This window comes from Sapajus apella, unplaced genomic scaffold, assembly GCF_009761245.1.
Source record: "Sapajus apella isolate SASKATOON/1434 unplaced genomic scaffold, GSC_monkey_1.0 scaffold147, whole genome shotgun sequence".
Taxonomy (NCBI): Eukaryota; Metazoa; Chordata; class Mammalia; order Primates; family Cebidae; genus Sapajus; species Sapajus apella.
This window is the reverse complement of record NW_022437087.1, coordinates 1,157,510-1,176,407: the sequence shown is the minus strand read 5'-3', so window position 1 is coordinate 1,176,407 and position 18,898 is coordinate 1,157,510. Positions and strand designations below refer to the sequence as shown.

Genomic DNA, 18,898 nt, shown 5'->3' with positions numbered 1-18,898 from the left:
TGGGTATATACTTGATCCTTGTTTGCTGTTGGAAGCTTTCTATTGCCTCAGGCAATCAACTGCATTGTGGCCTGCACAGTGTTCTGAGCCTGGCGTGGGGAGGTGCATGAAGGGTGGGGCTGGACCAGATGGGTCCCCTAATTGCCAGCACAAGCACCAGTGCAGAGTGAGAATCCAGTGGGCAGCCACCAAGCACCCGGAAGTGTACCTAGGTATGGAGCTGGGGAACCTCTTCGATCCCATGTTCTCTGCCCAGGAATTGAGGGTGGCCTAAACTCCTAATCCAGGAGAATGGGTACTCCAGATTCCTGGAGATCTGCCTAGGTTTGAAGCAGAGAGGGGTCCCCCTGCACCACAAACTCTGTACAGGAGGAATGGGGCAACTCAGGCTGCTGATCTAGGTGAGCTGCTGCTTTGAGTGCCTAGAGATCTGCCTGGGCGTGGAACAAAGCCTCCCTGCACCAGGATCTCTGCATAGGAATGGAAGAATGGATCAGACTGCTGATCCAGGTGAATGGGTGCTCCAAATACCTGGAGATCAGCCTGGGTGTGGAGTGGAGGGCCCTCCTGCACCAAGATCTCTGCACAGGAGGGATGGAGTGACTCAGGTTGCTGATCCAGGCAAGCTCGTTCTCTGATTGCCTAGAGATCTGCCTGAGCGGGGAGCAGAGAGAGTCCTGCTGCACCAAGATCTCAGAGGAGCAGGGCGGGGGACACAGCAATGGCACACTTAGATTATTTCCAAGTCACCAAGCATGTATGTGTGTATAGTATTATAAAAAAATCAGCAAGCCAAAGTTATTTTTTTATTCAAGAAGGAAAAATTATTTTTATAAATTTAGTGTAGCCTAAGTACAAAGTACTTATAAGTTTACAGTGGTATACGATACTGTTCTAGACATTCAAATCCATTTACTACTCACGCACTGACTCACCCAGAGTGACTTTTATCATTTTGAAAACAAAGATCAAGAATCACTATGTGCCAGATACTGTGCTCACTAGCAGGGATACAATTTTTAATAAGACATGGCTCCCGCATTCAAGAATTGCGTAGTCTAATGAAGGAGAATAAATTGAAAATAGAGTCGTACTAGGTAAAAAGTTCAGCAATAGAAGCATATACAGAATTCAGCAGTTAATGGCAGTAAAACGTTAAGTTCTGCAATGGGCAGTCTGGTAAGCCTTCCCAAAAAAAGTGATTTTTAAAATGTGTCTGCACACAGCCATGTCATGTGGCTTTACAGGGCAGACAGGAACAATGGGGGAAAGTCAGAGAAGTCAGTCGATAAGAGGTGGGCAGTGGAGGGTTTTGTAAGCCACATGGGGAGAGCTGCTCTTTCTCTAGGGGCTCTGATAATAATAACAGTTAACGACTGCTTGTCATTTATTAAGCAGTTGGCATGTGCCAGAGATTCTAAACCACCATTCATCTGCTCACAGCAGCCCTATATGATGAGTGTCAGTAGTTACATGTGAGAAGAGAAAGAAACTGCCGTTGAGTTACTGGCCTAAGATCACATAGCCAATAAGTGACAGTGTTGTACACAAGACTTGTACCTAGATCTTGCTTCGAGAGAGTGACATACAGAGGTGGATTTACCATGAAGCTAATGAAACTTAAATTTCAGGATTCTTCACTTGCTGGACACCTATGAATGCTGGGAGTTGTCATGTTTGAGGTAGAGAGGGAAAGCTGGGTTATAACCAGAAAGCATTTCTATGTAAGCATTTCTGGGAACTTGTCTGACGATGTCTCAGAAGAAAAGATCTGGCGGTTTTCTTGTGGTTTATTTTCTTCTTGTAAATACTTACTTTTGTAATTGAATATTATATGTCTGAAAGATGGAGAAGTGCAACCATCAGAGAAGGCTACGTGAAAGAAAATAGCATGCTTATTAACAACTCCATGTAGTTTCACACTGCCAAACCATGGCATGTGCGGAGAAAAGTAACAGGAGTTTAGACTGGTCAAAACCCTTTATTGAAACATTCTAAGGAATAATGTTTGTGTAGTTATATAGTATTCTAAGGAATTTTGACTTTATCCTATCAGAGATTCTCAACCTCAGCTATAGATCTGAGGAAGAATTGGTAGATCTGAGGAAGGGCTTGAAATATCTTTATTTTTTAAAAGCTTCATAAGTGAGTCAGATGCACAGCTAGGAATGCTGTAGGCAGTGAGAAGCTGTAGATAGATTTGAAGTAAGGAAGGGACGTAATCAGATGTGCATTTTCAAAGGGAATTCTACTTTAAATGGGTGGGAAAAGAGACTTGTAGTAGTCCAGACAAGAGATGATGTCTTTTAATGACTGCATAATAGTTCATCAAGTTAATTGTTTATTATTCTATAGTATTTATGTTTCTAGGGATGTATATGTATTCACTGTTACTCAAAAAAAGTACATCTTTTTGTTTCTTTTGTTGTTGTTACTCTAATTTTTCACTAGGACGGATTCCCAGGAGTAATTCAATTGAGTCAAAGGAAATGAGTAGTTTTGGCTCCTGCTTATAAATTGTTATAATGGTTGTAATCCATTCCTAGAGTTAACTTCCATGTGATGGGCCAAATAGGAACTTTAGAATCATTTTGTAAAGTTCTAAAAAGAACAACAATTTGGATTTTGATCGATTTTATTTTGAAATTAGCAGTAAATTATTGGAACAGTGCTTAACGTTGTATTTATGGTAACCACTCACTCAGTAACTAAATTTATCTTTCATAGATTGATGAACTCCCAGAGGGAGCTGTGAAGCCTCCAGCAAACAAGTATCCTATCTTCTTTTTTGGCACCCATGAAACGTAAGTTAGCAAAAATAGTTGCAACAGCTCTAACTTGACTCTGCTATGCTACATTTTTTTTGAATGATCTGTGACATCTTACATCTTGTTAAAATCATTATAATCAATTATATAAAATTGCCAAACTTAATCATGTATTTTTCTTCATGTAAATACTTTTTATGATAGAAGCCTTTATGGCTAAAAGCATATCTTTGCTTTCGAATGTCATTTGTGTTTCTGTGTAAATATTGGTCATCACCTAGAAGTCTCCTCTAGGACACTTTTAAGTCCTAGAGTGGTTGCTATACCACTCCCAGTAATTTCTTTTATTGCCCTTATATATTCCCCTTCCAGAGAAATTTTTTTCCATTCATATTTCACAGTACGAAGTTATGTCATCTTAGACTCTTTCACCTTGTTGGGCCCTGAAGGAAGCATACCACCTTTTTTTTAGGTTTTATAGCTGTATTTGTTGGTGTACAGACTATGCCAATGTAATAAAGGAATCTAAAAATACAGCATCTCAAATAATATAGAAGTTTACTTCTTTCTTTTGAAATAATTCGAAGGTAGGGAGGTAGATTGGGGTGACTACTCTGCTCTAGGGACCCAAGCTGCTTCTGTTGTCCTGTCACTCACTACTAAAACAAAAAAACTGGCTCAGCAGCACATGTGCATCCTGCAGGCAGTAGAAGGAGGAAAGAGAAGAGGTAAAGAACAAGTGTTCCTTGTAAGGAAATGACAAGGAAGTTACATACATTAGGTCTTCCCTTAAGTTGATAGGTTCCTGGAAACTGTGACTTTAAAGAAAACATCAGACAGCAGGCTGTCAAATAACATCTCTTGCTCAGCATTGTCACAGTTTCCAAAAACCTGTCGACATTGTGTGGACTTACTGTATATCATTTATACTTCCATTCTTTCCAGTGACAAGAACTTGGTCATGTGGCCACATCTAGTTACAAGGGAAGCTGAGAAACAGTCTCTAGTTAGGCAACTGTGTACCCTGCTTTAAAAATTGGGAGAAATATCCATTATAGGAAAAAAGTAGAGCGTGAATACTGTGGAATGGTTGACAATCTTTGATACCCTAAAAACATATATGATTATTTCCAAGAAAACAAATGGAACAGAAATTGGAAATGTGGAGAAAAGCTAACAACTATCACAAAAATCTTTAAATGTCTTCAAATTCAGGGTCATCACTTATGTTCATTGAATGTTAGCAGAGCCTGGCATGAACTTTCTTAGCTTGTTGTCTTTGCCACCCGACATCTTCCTCATTCTTGTCTTGAAAAAGAGTCAGGGAAGCCTCTCAAGACAGATTTTTTTTTCTTGTGAGAAATAATTGTAATTTATTTCAGGAAGTTAGTTTTATTTTCTTTTGTATTATTTTTATGTAAAAGACACCGTGGACTATGCAACTGATCATGTTTTTCTCCTTTGAAAGGTTGCTTTCTAGCAACCTCTAGAAAAACATTAAGGAGAAAATAAGTTTTACTTGTAATAAGTACATAGGGCTTTCTGATGCATATTTTTGCATTTTCCTTATTCCCTCCCCTCTTTTGTTTTTGTATCATTGGTTTGCTTTTTTTTTAGAACCCATCTCCAAGTGTTCTGGTTGTACCGTAATCCATATGTGATTTTTTGCTGGTTTGATCATCCAGAGGCAGATTTTGAAACACCTGGGGGAGAATGAACTTCAAATAACCTGTCATAGCATTGGTTCTGCTCAACTTTTACTAAGTATTGGATGTCCCTGGACCTGAGATTATACTTGCCCTGGCAAGTATGAATGCTCACCCTCTCTGAAGGCAGAAATGATGTCAGTGTTGTTTACTCTTACATACACAGTGCTTAACACAGTGCCTGGCCCATGGTGGTATTTAAAACATAATTATTGATTAAATTAAAATTAATTAAATGATGCAGGGGAGGTATGTGAAAAGTGAGGTGAGCTTAACAAGAAGGCTAAGTTTGGTTCAGCTAAAGGAGTACCCTAGGCAGGAACAGAATTTTCCTCAGAACCTGACTTTGAACCTGGCCTAATTCTCCAATAGGTGACTAGAGTCCCTAGTTCTTCTGTTTCATATAACATAACCCCAGGAGTTTCAGTCTAGACAATTTTCAAGGAATCCTTAACAAGGAAAATATATCATCCTCAGTGTACTTAGCTTTGAAAAAAAATTCATTTTCTTTTCTACGCTTAAAAAATTTAAAATCATACAGCAGTTAATAAATTGAGAGGGGATTTGAGTTTTATAGTTATCTGTAATCCAGAAAAAAACAGGCCTGTCTGTCAAAAACTTACAGCTTATTTTACAATAGTTGATTCAGACACTCTCTTGCCTGCAGTAGCTAACGTGGCCAGTTGTTAGTTAACATTCCTGTGGTATGCTAGTGAAAATGTACCGTTTATTCATGAAAGAATGCTTTCCGTTCTCTGTAGCAGAAAGATGTCCATCTCATACATCCAAAAGTGGTATCTAAAAGTGGAACAAGATAAAAATAAAGAAGGCAAAACTTACTAACTCTTTCATCAAAAAATAATGACCATTAGCCCTGACTCTTGTGGCATTAATACAGTATAGGCAGCTGAGAGCAGTGGATCATGCCTGTAATACCAGCACTTTGGGAGGCCAAAGCAGGAGAATCACAGTAGCTCAGGAGCTCAAGAGTAGCCTGGGCAACATAGTGACACCCTGTCTCTGCAAAAAATAAAATTAGCCAGGCAGGATGGCTGTATTTCTAGCTACTCAGGAGGCTGAAGTGGGAGGATCACTTTAGCCTAGAAGCCAAAGCTACAGTGAGAGATCCTTTCTCCTCTGCCCCCAAAAAATAAGTATAGGCAGGCTCTGGTTAGCATCAGTAGCTGATGTGAATACCAGGCAGCTTAGCCCACAGTTATTTCTTAAGCATAGAGTCAAAGACTGAGGAAGGTCAAAATCTAGAGTCTAATAATTCATGACAAATTCCTCTAAAAGTGAAGTTGCCATACATAGAGTCTATTTATTGTATTCAGTTTATCAAGCAAGACTTTGACTTTTTTTTATTAAAATGTCCCTTAACAAATTATTTCTGGGTTCATTGAGGTGGAATCATGCTGACTAAGCAGTTAAGGTGAGCAGTAAGGAAAGGTTTGGTGCTTAAGCAGCTCTGGGGTCAGAAAGCTTACCCAGGTGTTTTTATAAACTTGAAGTTTTTGGTTAGCTGGACACTGAGACCCAGTCAGAAAATGTAATTTACAGAGATCGGTAGTAAACCTGTTAACCTCTCGTTTGAAAGTTTTCAGTATCTTCTCTTTACTGATAACTTTCAAATTTGCATCTCCAGCTTACACCTTTCCCCTCTTCACCAGAGTCCTCTCTCCAACTGCCTGACATCTTCACTTGGATATCTAAACAGGATTTTAAATTTAACATTCAAAACTGAGCTTTTCGCCCCCAAACATTGTCCCCACAAAAAAATATGTCAATTTCAGTAAATATCAACTCCATTCTTATTTTTCAGTCTAAAACCTTGGAGATAGCCCCAACTCCACCCTTTCTTGCACATGCCATATCTAGCCCATCAACAAATCTTGAGGCTCTTTCTTGAGAATGAATTCAGGATGTGACCACTTCTTAACCAACAGTACTGCTTACACCCTGGTTCAAGTCATCATGAATACGTCAGAAGCCATCTAGTCTCCTTTTCTCCGCTGTAGCAACTAAGTCTTCAGTCTGTTTTCAGTTCAGCAGCCAAAGTTATCCTATTAAAACATAAATTGCCACTTCTCTTCTCAAAACCTTTAGTGGCTTCCCATCTAACTCAAAACCTTTATAGCGACCTTCAAGGCCCTGAATAATCTGTGCCCCCACTCTGTTAACCTCTCTCATATTGGTCTTCCTTCACTAATTTCATTCTAGCCACACTGGCCTCTTCTGTTTCTCAAACATATGAGACATTCTTCCTCTCCCACTTCAGGGCCTCTGTACTTGCTCTTTCTTCAATCTGCTCTTTTCTTCCCCAGGTAACTGCATGAGTCGTTGCTTTACTTACTTTGTTCTTAACTATTCCCTTTGCCTTCCTTGATCTATGTATCTATAACTACAAAATCTACCTCCTGTTCTTCTCATCCTTCTCTGCTTTTTTTAGCACACACACTAGATATTTTATTTATTTTTTTGTTGTCCAAACCCTCACCTATGCCACTAGAACATATGCTCCAAGAAAACAGAGATGTTTCTCTTTGTTCCCTGTAGCTCCTCTGGAATAGTGCCTCTCACATGATATTAACAAATGTTCATTTAATGTTTGTTGAATGACGGAATATGTGAATCTTAGTTTGAAATGTAAGCTCTAGGAGTGTCAGCCAGAACTGGGGCCTAATGCTAAAGACTGTGGTTTGAATGCTTAGGTCTGTTAGCTAGGCTCAGAATTTGTTCTAACGTCTTTTTTTTTCCTTGGTTATGATTAATTTAGGATGTGGTTTAAATTGGATGAGCATCTACCTGCTTTGTCACTTCAAATTTTTTTCTTGCTTAGTGCCTCATCAAACACTAACATGATTTTTTAATTTATAGAAATAATAGGCCAGGCACAGTGGCTCATGCCTGTAATCCTAGCACTTTGGGAGGCCAAGGCGGACGGATCACCTGAAGTCAGGAGTTTGACACCAGTCTGACCAACATGGTGAAACTCTGTCTCTACTAAAAATTCAAAATTGGGGCCGGGCGTGGTGGCTCACGCCCATAATCCCAGCACTTTGGGAAGCTGAGGCGGGTGGAATATGATGTCAGAAGTTCAAGGCTAGCCTGGCTAAGATGGTGAAACCCCATCTCTACTAAAAATACAAAAATTAGCCAGGCACTGTAGCAGGCACCTGTAATCCCAGCTACTCAGGAGGCTAAGGCAGGAAAATTGCTTGAATCCAGGCAGCAGAGTTTGCAGTGAGCCAAGATCGTGCCAGTGCACTCTTAGCCTGGGCGATAGAGTGAGACTCCATCTCAAAAAAAAAAAAAAAAAATGGGTGTGGTGGTACATGCCTGTAATCCCAGCTACTCTGGAGACTGAGGCAGGAGAATTGTTTGAACCAGGGAGGCAGAGGTTGCAGTGAGCCAAGATCATACCATTGCACTCCAGCCTGGGCAACAAGAATAAAACTCCACCTCAAAAAAAAAAGAAAGAAGAAAGAATAGTGAATAAATATACTAATGTGGCACAGTAATGCCACCCTTATCTGTAGAGGATATGTTCCAGGATTTCCAGTGGATGCCAGAAACCATGGATAGTATGAACCCTATATATACTATGATTTTTCCATCTGATAACAGAGACAGCTATAAGTAACTAGTGGGCAGGTAGTGCAAACATCATGGATATGCTGGACAAAGGGATGATGCATGTCTCAGAAGGAATGGAGTGGGCGTGAGATTTTATCACACTAACTCTGAGGGGTGTAATATTTAAAGCATATAAATTGTTTATTTTTGCATTTAATATATTTGGACCACAGTTGACCATGGGTAACTAAAACCACAGAAGGCAAAAATACCACAGGCAAGTGGGGAAGTACTATATAGAGAGTTAAAACCTTTTTTTTTTTTAACTCTAGTATTTATATTTTTACTATGAATTTCACAAAACCCTTACCTGTGGTAAGAGTAACATAGGTAAATCTTAGTTTAAGATAACGATTTAAGTTGCCAAAGTAGACATCTTTAATTCTACTTACGTAACTAAAAATTGGTTTTTAAATGAAGATATTGCTAATTTAAAAGTAAAATTAAGGTGGGTGGATCACGAGGTCAAGAGATCGAGACCATCCTGGTCAACATGGTGAAACCCCGTCTCTACTAAAACTACAAAAAATTAGCTGGGCATGGTGGTGCGTGCCTGTAATCCCAGCTACTCGGGAGGCTGAGGCAGGAGAATTGCCTGAACCCAGGAGGCGGAGGTTGCGGTGAGCCAAGATCGCGCCATTGCACTCCAGCCTGGGTAACATGAGCGAAACTCCGTCTCAAAAAAAAAAAAAAAAAAAGTAAAATTAAAGTAGCACAATCCAGGAGGCTGGCTTGTATTCTAAGCTATCCATTTTTTTTTTTTGCCTTTAAGTATGTGTCTAAAACATCTTGTAATACGTGCCTAACTCAAAGGGTTTATATGTACTTTAAATTTGTTTGTTATAATATGCTCTGACACCTTCATTGATACTGATATTTAAAATATCTTACCTTTGAAGATCAATCTGTCAAGTCTATTTCTAATATATCTCTGCAGTGCATTTCTAGGTCCCAAAGACCTTTTTCCATATAAAGAGTACAAAGACAAGTTTGGAAAGTCAAACAAACGGAAAGGATTTAACGAAGGATTGTGGGAAATAGAAAATAACCCAGGAGTAAAGTTTACTGGATACCAGGTAATGGTTTACTTCCTTGTCACTTACTATATCTCATTTCTTTGGTTTTAACTTTTTTTCAGATCTTTCTTACATGTCTTTTCTTCAGTAGCATTTTGGATTAAATGTAATTTTTACTCAGAAGGGTTCAAATCAAGTGTCCATTGGAAAATTGAGTTTGACAGCCCTTTGTTTTTGAAATTCTTCAGAGTAAGCAGAACCCTTTCAAATTAAAACAGAGTAGTTCTTTTCAGTGTTTGTTTTTTGCTATTTGTTCAAAAATGTAATCAGCTAATATTATTTCTTAGGCAATTCAGCAACAGAGCTCTTCAGAAACTGAGGGAGAAGGTGGAAATACTGCAGATGCAAGCAGTGAGGAAGAAGGTGATAGAGTAGAAGAAGATGGAAAAGGCAAAAGAAAGAATGAAAAAGCAGGCTCAAAACGGAAAAAGTCATATACTTCAAAGGTTACTAAGAAACTTCCCATTGTTATTAATGTTACGTGCATATTCATAAAACATTTTTAGATTATTTTCCATGTGTTTATTGGGTACATAGAAATTTACTATATTCTGTGGAGCCTCTGCCTTTAGAGACAACAGTACAGCAGAGGGAAGTCAGGTAACCTTAGATACTAGGGCAGTCTGACTGTTGACTCTTTACGGCTGATTTGGTCCTGAAAATACCACCTTTTTAGTTGGAGGAGGACTGTTCTTTAGTTAAGGATATATGAGTATGCTTCCTACAGTAACCTCCAGACGAGCTCTGAAGAATTGAGAAATGTAGGAGACACAATTCAAGACTGTCTATGTATTATATGTGTAAATGCACACATGTCACTTAACCATGAAGTTCTGAGAAATGCATCATTAGGCAATTTTGTCATTGTGCAAACATCATAGAGTGTACTTACACAAACCTAGGTGGTACAGCGTCCCCCACATCTAGGCCTTGTATATATGGTCTGTTACTAATCAAAATATTACTATGTGACATGACTGTAAAAAGATGTATTTTTACTTGTCATTCTGCTTCAAAGACTTTGGCTTTTTGTTTATTCAGTTCTTTTATTTCCTAATCACCTAGTCTGTTCCAGACACTAGACTAGGTATACAGTGGTGAGCAACACCATTCCTATCTTCACGTAAATTATAGTACAGCAGAGAGTGGGGGATAGCACACAGTAATCACATAAATAATAAATTATGAAATGTCTATGAAGAAATTGAATGGGAGCAGGGAGACCTATTTTAGATAGGGTGGCCAGGACTTTCTGAAAACGTGTAGTTTATGCTGATACCTAAAAGGAGAGAGTGGGAGGAGAAGCCATATATGGCAGAGGGAAAGGAATATAGCAGCAAAGCTCTGAGGCAGGGAAGAGCTTAGCATGTTCCTGTATTGAAAGAAGGTGTGGCTGGAGAATCATGACCAAGAGGGAGAGGCTAGCAAAGGCAGCCTTGTAGGCCGTAATGAGGAATTTGGATTTCATTCCAAATCTAACAGTACTTGAAGGTTTCAAATAGAGGAATGACATGATGCTAGATTTATAAATTGAAAATCTAGGTTTCTCCATATGGTAATTCAGAAATATAATTGAAAGAATTCTGAGATTGTGAAAATTATTCACCTTTTAGAAACTGAAAGCAAGATAAATGGATCCTTGAAGACCAAAGATTAGTATAGGTTTCACTATAATTGTTCTGTCACATGATTGAACACCTGGATAAATTACTTCTATTTAAAGTCTGGTATTTAGTGGCTGGATATACTTAGGAAACTCTAAAAACAAGTACTAAGAGTATATTAGACTATCAGCATTTTATTTTGGCAGTGTATAAAATCTTACCCAACTGGCATGCAGGCAGAATTGCGTGAATGCAGCATTATTTCCTGTGTACCTAATGAAAAGCGTGTAATGCCTTGGATGGGGATAAAGTTTGCAAATGACAGCAAAGAATTAGAATTTTCCTTGTCAAACTATATCTTCTATTACAATTTTTTTTAAGCTGAATTTCTTTTAGCATTTTGGACTTCATTTAAACCCACTTGAATTGATTTTACTTAATTTATGATTGCCTGCTGAGCTTCCAGGTAATGTGTTGTGCAACTCTAAATTATCAAAACTACCTAATGTTGCCTAGGCATTTAAGAGTGTGGATATGTGGCTTTTAAATGCTGTTATTTTTTTTATTGCCTGTTACAAACACCAGAAGTAATGAGGCTCCACCTGGGTGGACTTAAAATTTAAAGCAGAGAAGGGGTAAAGACACACTAAGTTTAGTAATATTTATTTTAAATTAAGGGATCATTTCATTTGCTTTCCTTCAATATTGCAACTTCATGATCACTTAGTAACTTTTTGGCCAGGCACAGTGGCTCATACCTGTAATCCCAACACTTTGAGTGGCTGAGGCAAATGGATCGCTTGAGCCCAGGAGTTCAAGACCATCCTGGGCAATATAGTAAGACCTCATCTCTGCAAATAATAAACAAAATTAGCCGGGCGTGGTTGCTCTTGGCTGTAGTCCAGCTACTTAGGAAGCGGAGGTAGAAGGATCACATGAGCCCAAAAGGTCCAGGCGAGTGAGCCATGATTATGCCACTGCCCTCCAACCTGGGAAACAGAGTGAGACCCTGTCTCAAAAGGCAAAAAACAAAGAAAGAGAGAATGGCTTTTTATTTTTAATATTAATGAAGTAACCTGGCATAATGGTTCTGAAACTGTTATATGCCTTACAATTACATGGAAGGCTTGTGAAGACAAACTTACATTGTTTGACAAGCTTGCCACATTTAATAGTTATACTATATTTATTAGCAGAACAAAAAGTGTTTCACATTTACTATTACCATTCTTGATCTTAACTGGAAACACTGCACATTTGTATCATTAAATCCCTGTTTTCCCTTCATGTAAAAAGTTAAAATACCACATTTTAACCAGACATTTTAGGCTTGGTTGGTAGTTTCAGTTAAGTGAAATAGAAACATTGTTGAACCCTGTTCCCAGAATTTCTCAGGTCAGAAGGTCTAGGGTGGGATCTAGGAATCAAATTTCCAGGTAAGGCTGATTCTGCTGATTACAGAACCACTTACCCACCTAGCATAACTTCATTGTTCTCTTTGGCTTCCCAAATGCTTCCTTTATATATATATATATGATAATTTATGATTTTTTTTTTTTTGACAGGGTCTGGCTGGAGAGCAGTGCAATCTCAGCTCACTGTAACCTCTGCCCCCTGGGCTCAAGCGATCCTCCCACCTCAGCCTTCCCAGTAGTTGGGACCACGGGCGTTCACCACCACACACAGCTTTTGTTTTGTTTATAGTCTTGCCCACAGTGGTCTCAGACTCCTGAGCTTGAGCAATCCGACAGGTGTGAGCCATTGAGCCAGCCAGTTTTTTTTATGTCTGTTTCTTATAGGTGAATAGTCTGCCTTTGCATGGAAAACTAGTGGCTCACAAACTTTTTTTTTACTATATTCCATTTGGGTAGAGAGAAAGGCCCCAAATCTGTTTCTTCTACCTCATCTAATTTCAGTTTTCTAAGGAAAAGGCTCAGTAGTCATAATGAAATGTCATACTATAGCAGATTTGAGGGAGATTACATATCTTTCTCTTTAGCAGTAAGGGTATGGATTATACATATTTGAGTCATAACAGATACTGGAGAATTATCGATCAAAAATATTTTGCATACAAATTATTTACTGTATACAGTAGGACTAACGAGAGCCTCAAAACAAACTAAACTCGTGTTGATAAACCACCAGTAATTTTAGTTAAAAAAACAAAGATAGCAAAAATCAAACAGACAACCAATTTAAGACCACACATATAAAATAGAGTCCTTCTCCAGAACTATAGGAATTTCAGTAATCTGAAGAACTTTACAAGGTTACCAAAATAGAGCTTGGGAGCCAGATTCTTCATTGAATACTGAATGTTGTGACTCATTATAAAACTTTATTATGCCCTAATTCTATTCTGTATATCCCAAATATATGCCAAATTGTTATACTTGTAAACTCATTTATAAGGTTACTCATAAAGATCCTTTACAAGAATTATAAATTTCAGGGAGTTCATTATTATCTATAAGAACTGCAGATTGAGGACTGTTATTTGAAAATTACTACATGAAGCAGTTGCTACATTTTAACAATTATACTATAAGGAGAACAAAAAGTGTTTCACTTTTATTATTGTCCTTTTTGACCTTCACTTGAAACACTCCACATTTGTGTTATTAAATCCCTGTTTTCCCTCATGTAAAAAGTAAAAATCACATTTTAAACTGACATTTTGGGCTTGGTTGGTAGTTTCAGTTAAGTAAAATAGAAACAGTTTAATTATATATTCTGTCACACAGCTAGATGATGTTTTCTATTTTTTTTTTGTTTGTTTTTTCAAGACAGAGTCTCACTCTGTTGCCCAGGCTGGAGTGAATGACACATCCTGCTCACTGCAACCTACACCTCCCAGGTTCAAGCGATTCTCCTGCTCAGCCTCCCAAAGTGCTGGGATTATAGGCGCATGAGCCACAGCTCCAGGCCTATGTTTTCTGTTTGAAAGTTGCATTTTTAAAAATTAATTATCTGAAGAAGCCTCAGTTTGCTCATGCATTTCTGGAAGACCAGAAGTAACTTGGCTAAATCAGTTTTGCCTTATCCCCCCTCCCTTTTTTTTTTTTTTTTTTTTTTTTCGATACAAAGTCTCACTCTGTCGCCCAGGCTGGAGTGCAGTGGCATGATCTCAGCTCACTGCAGCCTCCGCCTCCTGAGTATCTGGGACTACAGGCATATGCCACCATGCCCAGCTAATTTTTTGTATTTTTAGTAAAGACAATTTCACAGTGTTAGCCAGGATGGTCTCAATCTCCTGACCTCATGATCTGCCCGTCTTGGACTCCCAAAATGCTGGGATTACAGGTGTGAGCCACTGCACCCAGCCAGTTTTGCCTTACCTCTTATTTGCAATGTGCTTGAAGATTTTTTAAATGTCTCAAAGAGGAAGTGTAAAAAAAGGCTATATTTCACTTTCTTAAGGTGCACAACTGGGGCCAGCTTTTTGTTGTTTTAATACTACACTGCCAAGCAACTCTTAAGGCAAACTAACTGTATTTTTGTCTTCCTCTAGAGTTCATCTTGTTCTCCAATGCAAGATGACAAGGAAAAAGGACTGGTTCACCAGTATGGCCTTGCGTTCTTAAATAACTGTCCATAATTGAAAAGATTAGTTTATATCTAACAGTTCTATCAAGATGATTCTGGGTATCCCATTAGCCAAACAGCTTCAAGAGGTGTTCCAGCATGAATATCTATATATTCTCTTGGATAATTCACCTCACTTCTTTTGATTTTCACTACTATAAAATGATGGGGAAGAACAGGATGACCTTTAGGGTACCTTCCAGCTCTGTAGCCTTCTTAAGGTAGTGTTCATCCAGCGGTATTTATTCATTGACAGTGTTCTGGGTACATGAATCTTCATTTTCTGCTTTTAATATCACATTGCTGGAAAGAACTAAGAGGCCTCCTAGCCCATTTCTGCTTCCTTTCCAGCTAATTAAACTGAGGCCCAACGAGGTGAAATGATTTGTCCAATGTCACCTACCACAGCCTTGGCATACTGCATGTTACATCAGTATATCCTCTATCAATCACAAAGACTAGATGCAAGTCAGCTACTGCTGCATCTCTTATTTGTACATTTGGATTTCTGCATTTGACTATGATATTTAACTTGTCTAAACATTTAGAAATCCTCTAAACAGTCCCGGAAATCTCCAGGAGATGAAGATGACAAAGACTGCAAAGAAGAGGAAAACAAAAGCAGCTCTGAGGGTGGAGATGCGGGCAATGACACAAGAAACACAACTTCAGACTTGCAGAAAACCAGTGAAGGGGTAAGGATGTGCTTATAATTTCTCTTATCTTGTATTAGAAGACATTTTGCTTCAGATTCAACATCCATATGTGAGCATTAGTAAACATTGTGTTGATAAACAGAGAAGTAGTTTCAGCCTATTATATGCATCCACTCAGCTCTTTAATATAATCTATTAAGTTCTTAGAGTCTGAGAACAAAAGAGCCAAGTGAGAATTACACCTGCCTGTCAATTTGGAACTCTAGGAACAGATTTATTCTTCTTTATACTAACTTTAGTAACTTCAGAGTCTTTTTAAAGTACAATGTGAAATACTGAAATTATGAAATGCCACCTCAAAATTCAACAGTTGTATTTGTTTTACTACAAAATCAATGGTATGTTCAAAATAGAGTATTACATACTGCTGCTTCTTTCCCGGAAGCAGTATGTAATTCAGTGTACCCATGAGGACTTTAAATATGCAAGCAATGTTTGAATATTGATATTTAAAAGTACCCCTAGGGACGAATTTGTCTACTTTGACTCTTCATAACTTTTGTTAACTTTTGTTAACTTCAGAGCACAGGTAAGTCCGCCTTTGTAAAAAAGTGTTGGTGAAGGCAAATTTTGCCCCTAGGCATTTCCATTAGTGTTTCCATGAAGACTAGTTAGACAATGTCAAATCATTTAAAAATAACGACCTAAGAAATTTATCTGGTTTCAGCTGAGTTCTTGCCTGTTCATGTCAGTCTTGTTTACCTCTCAACTCTTTTCCTCCTTCTTCCCAGTTATCTATAATTACTCCCAAAGTATTATGCTTCTGATTTTTCTCTTATTCCTCTCACCCAGCTCAGCGTTGCTGTCTTCTGCTTATCTTCATCCTCTCGACTTTTCTCTAATAAGTAGTCCTCTATCATTACTTTTGCCAGCAGCCATCCCAGGGACATATACCTGCTAACAGTCACTGAGAACTCTAACACCTGGCTCACTTGATTTTCTTTTAATTCCACCTGCTACCTGTATGTCAGGCAGCATCAATATGCAAATAACAACTCCAATAATTTATCTTCCCTTTACTATCAAACATTTCTAGATGCACTTCTTGTAACAAAGGAAGAGTTGTCCTACCCCCTTAATACTCAAAATGTGGTTGGTGAACCAGTAGCATCAACATTATGTGGGAGCTTGTTAGAAATGCAGAATCTCAGGCCTGCCCCAAACTCCAGATACTGAATCAGAATCTTCATTTTAACTCAACTCCAAGTAATTCATATGCACATGAAAGTCTGAGAAGCACTCATTTACATCTTTCTATTGTCAGGATTTAGAATATCTCCTGTTTTCTTCAAAGCACACCCAATCATTTGTCGCCTTCTTCTATACCAAATCTTCTTTTCCATTGGCTCCTTCCCCACTGCCTATAAACAGCCTAAGGTCTCCCTTAATCTAGATGATATCTCCCTTTAATCTTATATTCTACGTTTTTCACTTTTCTTTTTATCTCTAAACTTCTTAAAAAGAATGATCTTTCCCCCCAGTTTCTATTTCCTCACCTCCAACTCATGACTTTACCCGTTGCACTCTTATTTCTTCTTTGACTACTTCATTGAACTAGTTCTTGAAAAGGTTCCTAGTGATCCTCTCCTTGCCCAATCCAGTGTCTCATTTAATCTTCATTTTTACCTCTGCAAAATTTAATTCCATTAGATACTTCTCCTGACTTCTCCTCGGGGTTTCCAATCTCTTCTGCTTCCTCTCCCTTTTCCTTCTCAGTCTCTTTCTGGAGCTCCTTTCTTCAGTCTGACTTGGCACACTTCTACTCTGAAAATTTCTTATGTTCATCTTATCCATTCACATGATTTCAACTTTACTGATGACTTTTTTCATTCTATATATCCTGTGCTTTGTAGATTCATTGTTCCAGCTATTAATAAAACCATTTCTTCTTGAAAGCACCTTAGAACATAATAGCTGCTACTATCTAGCACCAGTAGCCTGTATGCCACATATTGTGCATGCTCTGCATGCATTATCTCATTTAATCCTCACACAAACTTCACGAGGTAGGTGCAAGTATTGCTTCTGCTTTTTAGTTGGGGAAACTGAGGCAGAAAGAATTGGCCTAGGATCACACAGCTTGTACGAGCTCAAGTGGGAAGCAAGAGCCTGAGATCCTTTTATTTTCAACCTGTTTTTAATGATATGTTTGTTATATACAAAATAATATATATAAATGTAAGGTTATAAAGTTGTAAAGTGACCCTAACACTGAACTTAAAAACTAGAACATCACAATTAACTTGTATCTATTTACATACTCTCTCCAGTCCCATCTGCCTACCCAGAGATGAGCACTAATGTTGTATTTATTATTTCCTGTTCTTTTTAAAATTTTAGCCTATAACATATAGGTATATACTTAAACAGTATATTATTTAATTTTGCTTATTTTTAGCTTTTAAAAAACACGATACTCACTCAGCACTATTTTTCCAAGAGTCATGTGATTATGGTAGCAGTGGTCTATTTATTTTAGCTAGTGTACAATATTCAGTTTCATAGGTATACCACAATTTATTTATCCAGTCTCCTATGGATGGGCAATTGGGTTGTTTCCAGCTTTTTGCAATTATTGTGAACTGTGTGGTTGTGAACATCCTCATGCCTGTCTCCTAGTATACATGTACAAGAATTTGTTTAGGATATGTAACTAGAACTGAAAATACTGAGTCATGAGTTGATGGATTTCAAGTTTACAAGATAATGCCAAATTATTTTTCTTAGTAGTTGGACATTCTCACCAGTGGTGTAGAAGAGTTCTCTGTGATTAACTTGGCATAGTCAGGCTTTTTAATTCTTGCCAATATAGTGCGTATAAAATGGTCGTTATAGTGTTAATTTACAGTTCTCTGATGAATGATAAGGTTGAGCTTCCTTTCATGTTTATTGACCACCCATGTTTCCTTCTCTATACAGTAATTGTTTTGGGTTTTGCCCATTTTCCTATTGGATTTTATTTCTTACTGATTTGTAGGACTTCTTTACATATTCTGGATTCTAACTCACATGGATTGTCACATGCCTTGCAGATATCCTCTGCAAGTTTATGGCTTGTCTATTCAATTTCTTTCTGATATTTTTAGTGAACAGACTTTTTAAACTTTATTGTATTGTAGTCAACATTATCAGACTTTCCTTTTTATGGCTTGTTTAAGCATAACCACTTGAACCAGCACAATTTATTGAATAGTCCTTCCTTTTCTCTCTGATCTGCAGTGCATGTGTGATATATTCATAGGTATCTCTCTGGGTTCTCTAATTCTGTTCTTTGGTCAATACTACACTCTCTTAATTATAGTAGCTTTCTAATGAGTCCTGACATCATGTAGGGCTAATTGCCTAATTTTAATTTTCAAATATTTAGTAGTCATAGTCTAGGATAGAAGTTCAAGGAAGGGCTTTTTTTCTTGATGGGAGAATTTACATGTGCTGGTAAGAATGATCCAAGTCAGAAATGATCACAAAATGCTAATGTAAGAAAGAATTGCTGAAGCAGTGTCCCTTAGAAAGCAAGAAGGTAGGGCCGGGCATGGTGGCTCACGCCTGTAATCCCAGCACCTTGGGAGGCTGAGGCAGGCGGATCATGAGGCCAAGAGTTCGAGACCATCCTGGCCAACATGGTGAAACCCGTCTCTACTAAAAATATAAAAATTAGCTGGGCATGGTGGTGTACACCTGTAGTTCCAGCTACTCAGGAGTTTGAGGCAGGAGAATTGCTTGAACCCAGAAGGTGGAGGTTGCAGTGAGCCGAGATTGGGCCACTGCACTCCAGCCTGGTGACAGAGTGAGACTCCATTTAAA

The 18,898-nt window shown here is 38.2% G+C and overlaps 1 protein-coding gene across 1 annotated transcript in view; it reads left to right on the top strand.

Annotated features, from left to right (window-relative positions):
* Positions 1-18,898, top strand: part of HDGFL3 (HDGF like 3) — a 75,415-nt gene that overhangs the window by 42,949 nt on the left and 13,568 nt on the right. Inside the window, exons 2-5 of the mRNA XM_032264789.1 lie at positions 2,728-2,804; positions 9,048-9,186; positions 9,474-9,632; positions 14,927-15,073. Of these exons, the coding sequence (XP_032120680.1) occupies positions 2,728-2,804; positions 9,048-9,186; positions 9,474-9,632; positions 14,927-15,073 (522 nt within the window). The remainder of the gene's footprint in view (positions 1-2,727; positions 2,805-9,047; positions 9,187-9,473; positions 9,633-14,926; positions 15,074-18,898) is intronic.